Here is a 7,115-nt window from a genome sequence, read left to right as displayed (position 1 = left end):
AAACTTGAGCTGAGCTTTAAGGAGCCATTCTGGAGGGAGGGCTTCTTTCCAACATGGCAGCCTCTCAGCCCATGCTGATGTAAAATACACTTGACTGTGGACACTGATGCATGTGTTCCAGCAGCTTCTAATTCATTGTAGACCTGCGTTTTGATCTCAGCAGCAGGTGACTTTTTTCCCCTGATGGTGGCACAACTGTGCCATGCACTTCATACTTACAGAACAATGTTTGCACAGAGGACTTTGGGATCTACAGCTGCTTTGAAATGGCACCAAGGGACTTTCTTGACTTCTTCAAGTCAATGAATTGCATTAGATCTGTGATTTAAAATATACTTTCACCTGAAAAGAGGATTTTGGACCACTGAGCAACAGTCCAATTCTTTTTGTCCTCCACCCAGGTAAGACGCTTCTGATGTTGTCTCTGGTTCAGGAGTGGCTTGATGTCAGAAATATGACAGTTTAGCTTCTTTCCTGAAGACCCCTGTGCTTCGTGACTCTTATTGCACACCAGCACCAGTTCACTCCTCGTGAACCTCTCCCAAGTTCTTGAATTCACTTTTTTTGTGACAATCCTCTTCAGGCTGCAGTCATGCTTATACACCTTTTCATTGCACACTTTTCCAGTCAACTTTCCCTTAACATGGCTTGGAATAGTTAATTGACTTTTCAGCAATTAACTTCTGAGGTCAGTCCTCCTCGTGGAGGGTGTTGATGAATTAGACCGAGAGATACATGTTATTTATACTGTGTGTATAGTACAAACATTTGAAATGAAATATTCTACTGTTTAAAAAAAAAACAACTGGATTTCTAACTTTCATAAGTTATAAGTCAAAATAATCAAAATTCAAACAAAAAACTTGACACGTTTTACTTTACATGTAATGAATCTAAAATATATCAACGATGACCTTTTGATTTATTGGTAAAATTNGTCGTGACAGAACTTCTAAAGACTTCTTTTTGTGAAGCAAATTTACTTGATGAGACACTACATGTGGAAAGCTTTTATAACCACTGTTGTTTGGTAATTCTAAAAAGTGTAATTTAAATTTCAGGGTGCAGATGTTTGAATGGATTGGAAGTGTAAGTTGTGTTCTGCATCCTTAAACACCCGTGCAAAATTATTAAGGCATTATCGTTTGCAGCATAGCCATTATTCAAGAATTAGCCCTCTGCCATGTCTGTATGACAATTGTATTTGTACTTTTCAGTCATTTAATGCATTGAAAGCTCATTTGTCAAGATCTCATAATGATGCTGGCAAATCAGATGCAGAAGGACATGCATTTTTTTCATGCTGCATGTGCAACTTTAAGCAGCCCTTTTCTGAAGCAACGCTGTTTGGTCATTTGAGAAGTCATTTAAGAAACCATGAGATGGTAGCATGCCCATTTAAAAACTGTAATTACCGTACAAATGTATACTCGTCATTTAATGCACACAAAAGCAGAAACCATGTAGGTAGTTCAGACTTTGATGATAATGTCGTGTCAGGAGAAGATGATAGTGCTCCAGGAACATCCACTGACTTTGTTGATGAAGAACCTGCTCAGTGTGAGAGCACAGACATTTTTGATCGATCTGAGGTTAGTGAATGTGACACTGATGATTTGAGATCCCAGTTGCACCATAACTTAGCATCATTATTTCTCAAGATGCAAACTGTTCTTCATGTATCTGATATGGCAACTCAGGAAATAGTTGAGCATTTGGTTCAACTATTTTCCTTGTCCCAGCCCCTCATCAGAAAGACTATTGAAGAAGTCTTACAGAGTCATAACATTCCTGCTACTGAAACATTTCTAGATGAGGTAGTCAGCGCTGTTATTAACAGTAACATTTTTGCCAGTGCAACAGCTAAAGCCGAGGAGTTATCTTCAACCAAGAGACGAAAAACTTTTATCGAGAATAATTATCCTGTAGTAAGGCCTATACAGTATGTACTAGAGCCAGGGCACACTACAGTGCACATTTCCATTCTTGAGATGATCCAGGAAATGTTCAGACACACTGACATTCTTGATAAACTTAAAGAAACAAAGATGGTACAAGGTCATTATGTGAGCCACAGAGATGGCTCATATTTCCAAGCTAATGAATTATTGTCATCTTCAGAGGAGCTAACACTGCCTCTCCTTTTGTACATTGATGATCTTGAATTAGCAAATCCACTTGGCACATCAAAGAAAATCCACAAGCTAAGTGCAGTGTACTGGGTACTTGCTGATCTGCCGAGCAAATACAGATCAGCCTTGCATGTGATTCAGCTAGCAGTGTTGTGTAAAGTTTCTGACATTCAGAGATTTGGCTATGAAAGAGTACTTCGTCCTCTGTTACAAGACCTTTGTACTCTTGAACAAGATGGGGTATTCATTGAGTCCATTGGTAAGGCAGTTCGGGGCACTGTCATGTGTGTGGTGTCAGACAATCTTGCAGCCCATGGGTTAGCAGGCTTTACCAAGTCTTTCAGATCCAAATATTTTTGCAGATTCTGCACAGCTACTCAAGACCAAATGCAGTCTTATGAAGTTGGAGGTAGGGAATTCAGTATGAGGACAAAAGCCAGCCATGACCGTAACGTACGTGCTGTGATGCATGAGGAGGGTCAGGATCCGTGTGGTGTCCAAGAAGATTGTGTCCTTAATCAGAGGTTAACATATTTTCATACAGTCACTGGTTTCCCACCCGATGCCCTGCATGATCTTTTTGAGGGCATTGTGCCTGTAGAGCTGGCCATGTGTATTGGAAAGATGATCCGTTGCAAACACTTCACTCTTGAGGATTTAAACAAAAGAATTGCGTCATTTCCATACCAGCACTCAGACAAGGTTGACAAACCCAAGCCTATCCCAAAAACATTTGCTGGAAAGAACACAATTGGTGGCAATGGCCACGAAAATGCTACATTGCTCACACTACTTCCTTTGATTATTGGTGATAAAATTCCAGAGGGAGATGGAGCATGGGCAGTACTCATGGACTTGAAAGAGATAGTTCAGTTGGTGCTGTCCATGACATTTACAGAGGAAACAATCCAGTATTTGCAAACAAAGATACAGGACCATAGACAAATACTGCAGGAGGTTTTTCCTCATTTCACACTCCGCCCAAAACATCACTACATCGAACATTACCCTGATCTCATACGCTGTTTTGGGCCACTTGTCCACCTGTGGACAATGAGATTTGAGGGCAAACATCGCTTTTTCAAGCGTGTGGTTCATGACACACAAAACTTTAAGAATGTACTAAAAACTTTGGCAAACAAGCACCAGTACATGATGGCATACTATCTCAGTGCCCCATCATTCTTTAAACCTCACCAGCAGACATCTAATGTCTCTTCTGTGATGGTTTCAATGCTTCCTGACATTGCAAAGGCATATGTTGCACAAAAAACAGACAGCAACATGATTTACAGCACATCAAGGGTCAACATTGATGGCACTGATTATGATGTAGGAATGTTTGTGTCTGTGGGACAGGAGGGAAAACTGTCTCAGTTTAGCAAAATTGAACAGATTCTTCTTGTTAGCAATGAGGTTGTTTTTCTTTGTCGAGAACACAAATCATACTACATTGAACACCTGCGATCATATGAACTTTTGTCAGGGAATTTAAGAGTTCACACCCTGTCAGAGCTCAATGATGCATCACCTCTCTCTGCATACAACATTCAGGGAAGACTGCTCATAACCCCAAAAAGATACATATTAATCTTCTGAAAAGAAAATTACTTCTTACAACATACCGTATATTACCAGTGGTAGCTTACATGATTGATAGAAACAACAAAGCTACTACAATTCTTGTTCTTTATCGATGTGTATGTATAAATGTTGTTAAACAAACTACATTAATCTTCTCTCTGTGTGTAATACAGAACTCTCTCACAAAGGAGGACATGGCTGCTCCACAGAAATTTGTTCTACGTGTGTATGTTGCTACAGATGTTGCCATGAAGCTCATTCTGAATGAGCGACCAAAGTCAGTAGAAGAGCTAAAAAGCATAATGCAAGAGAAATTCAAGCCAAGACTGGACGGTGACTTCAGCCTACAATATGAGGATCCTGACTTTGATGGGCAGCTAAGTGTACTTGTGGACATTGAGGAATTGCCAGAGAAGGGCACACTGAAAGTCATTAGATCCGAAAGTGATGACGCTTCCACTGCAAGTTCCGATACAGACATACTTCCGCATGTACCTTTAACACAGCGTCAGAAGAATTGGCCTGATTCTTTTCCTGTGCCAACTTTTTCTTTTGAAGTGGAACATGTACTTGAAGAAAGCAACAGTGCCTTTGAAATGTCTGGAAAGACACTGAAATTGACAAGATCCCAGAAGCACAACATTCTGGAAAAAATGGCTGAAACAATGCACAGCTTCAAACCATACCCAAATGACAGGGAAGTGGGTAAGGCAGCTGAAGCTCTAATTACTGCACACCCATGCCTCAGAGAGCTTGGAAGTGACAGTGGATGGTATGGATGGAAGGTCGGTTTGAAGTTCAAGATGGGGAATTATCGTGCAAAGCTGGCCAGATCTGGGTGTGCAGAGGTGTCTGTTAACACTGGCAGGAGGAGCAAAAACAACCCTGAGAGTGAGCATCCCCATTTCAACATTAAAAGAGCCCGGCATTCTGAAGTTAACTTTCTTCCCAACTTTCCGAGAGGGGAGAACCGGGCTACACTGGAACAGATGAGAGTACAAATTATACAAGAAGCTGAAAAGACTGAAAGAGACCAGTTACTGATAGAGAAACTGATGCAGACAACCTTTGCTCTTCGTCGACAAGATATTGTTAAGGGAGATCTTCCGGTGAGGGACTTTTTGCAAAACTGGCCAGCCTTAAGACTGGAGGCACAGGTAACGACTGTACTGTTCTTAATCTGCCTATCCTCAAACATTTGTTACAGTATCCTACACATATTCATTTGGATGTTTTCAATGTGTTTTTTATGTGTGATTTTCCCAGGTGTTTGCTGAGTTCCATCGAATAACCAACGTGAACTTACGCAGCCAGTTCTATTCAGAGCTTGACAGACACACACCACGACTGATCGCCTTGTACAGGCAGAAGGCATCACGGACAGGCAAGACAGCGGAGGCACTGCGGGAGTTCCTTGGGATTTATGATCTAAAGGTATTTTCATGATCAACTTTGCGATCAGCACATTTTGTACACATTTTTGCTGCACAAAACCAGAGCAGTAAGCAAAATGAAAAAACAGTACATTTTTTAAAGGGCAGTTTAAAGGTAAGCTACTTTTTTGTAGACAAATTATATATAGACTCAACAATAATAATATATGATCTCCTTGAATCATCACTTCTGACCCACTGTCAGTGTGTGTAGAAGTATTTACCTGTAGAGATTCTGCCCTCTCCACTCCACTCTGCAGAGACTCCTGTCTCTGTGGTTTCATTCATTTGTCCCTCACTTGTGATGGATTAGCTCTTATCATGTGTGTTGCAGCAGTGTGATTGGCTGATAGATCTTTTCATATCGAGTAAAAATGTCCAAAGCTTATCAGCCTTACTGATGTTAATTATATCGAAGATATGGGTTCAGTATTGTTTATGGGCCCAGCTATAACAATAACTAGTATATTTCATGAAACCAAACTTTTTACCTTCAAATGAAGAATATTTTCCAAGTTACAGGATCTCAAAGTTCATAGGTGAGGGCACGTTTTAATTTGCAATATTTTTTAAATAATCTTTGAGCTCTTAATACTTCATCAAGTATAGGATATAGACATGACATTTTCAGGGATGAAAGACCCTGTTGAACTGTTGAAATCAAGTGCCTTCACCTCTGAACTTTGACCACCTGTAACTCTGAAAATATATTCATAGTATAAACATAAAANCTCTGCACCAGTCTGGACCAGGAGGACCCAGAGCCTCCACAGATGAAAGAGGAACAGGAGGGACTCTGCACCAGTCTGGACCAGGAGGACCCAGAGCCTCCACAGATGAAAGAGGAACAAGAGGAAATCCTCACCAGTCTGGACCAGGAGGGCCCAGAGCCTCCACAGATTAAAGAGGAACAGGAGGTACTCTGCACCAGTCTTGAAGGAGAGCTGCTTATGCAGAATCAGCAGAGTGATACCTTTATAGCAACTCCTACTTCTAAGGAAAAGGACCACAGTGACACAGAACCAAACAGTTACCAGCTACTCTGTCACAACTTTTTTGTAGCTGAGAGGTCAGATGAGGAAAGAAGCAAGCATGCAGGCTTAGGACCAACTACAAATGCAGAGCTGAAGCCAATGAAGACACCTCACAGAAACAACAGTCACAGTAACAATGTAGACAACACTCCCATGGCTGAGAGTCATTGTGAAACTGACACAGGGAAAAAGACTTTCACATGTGAGGTCTGTGGAAAAACCTTTAAAAATAGGTATGACATGAAGAAACATTACAGCAGTCATATAGATGGGAAGCCGTTTGCTTGTAAGTCATGTGAGAAACGTTTCAGCAAAAGATCTCAGCTAAAAGTCCACATGAGAACTCACACAGGTGAGAAGCCGTACTCCTGTAAAACCTGCGGAAAAAGTTTCAGTAGAGGAGATACTTTAACAATCCACATGAGAACTCACACATGTGTAAAGCCGTATTTTTGTACAACATGTGGAAACAGCTACACTTCTCGCACATCTCTGAAAATCCACACAAGAACGCACACAGGTGAGAAACCATACGTGTGCAACACCTGTGGAAAACGATTTTCTGACACATCAATGCATAAAAGGCACACAGCAATCCACGAAGAGGAAAAACCATTTTCTTGTGGAACATGTGGGAAAAGTTTCTGTCGTCAGGATAAGTTGGTGCGTCACATGAGAACTCACACAGATGACAAGCCATATGTTTGTAACACCTGTGGGAAAAGATTTTCTGACACATCAAAACACAAGAGGCACACAGCAATTCACGTAGAGGAAAAGCCATATATTTGTGGATCATGTGGGAAAAGTTTCTGTCGTCAGGATAATTTGGTGTTTCACATGAGAACTCACACAGGTGAGAAGCCGTACTCTTGTAAAACCTGCGGAAAAAGTTTCCGCTATAGAGCTCACCTAAACATACACATGAGAAC

At 41.0% G+C, this 7,115-nt stretch overlaps 2 protein-coding genes across 2 annotated transcripts in view; both read left to right on the top strand.

The window, feature by feature from the left end:
* The window catches only part of LOC103372729 (oocyte zinc finger protein XlCOF19-like), a gene marked incomplete at its 3' end in the record, with an annotated part of 105,510 nt that overhangs the window by 76,962 nt on the left and 21,433 nt on the right, over positions 1-7,115 (top strand). The window lies entirely within an intron of this gene.
* The window catches only part of LOC103372728 (oocyte zinc finger protein XlCOF19-like), a 21,450-nt gene that overhangs the window by 13,307 nt on the left and 1,028 nt on the right, over positions 1-7,115 (top strand). The window contains exon 2 of the mRNA XM_008302438.1: positions 7,040-7,082. Coding sequence (XP_008300660.1) covers positions 7,040-7,082 — 43 coding nt within the window. The remainder of the gene's footprint in view (positions 1-7,039; positions 7,083-7,115) is intronic.

Source organism: Stegastes partitus, unplaced genomic scaffold (genome assembly GCF_000690725.1).
Source record: "Stegastes partitus isolate 25-593 unplaced genomic scaffold, Stegastes_partitus-1.0.2 Scaffold1816, whole genome shotgun sequence".
NCBI lineage: Eukaryota > Metazoa > Chordata > Actinopteri > Pomacentridae > Stegastes > Stegastes partitus.
Note: the sequence above shows the minus strand (reverse complement) of the source record. Positions and strands in the feature narration are given on the sequence as shown.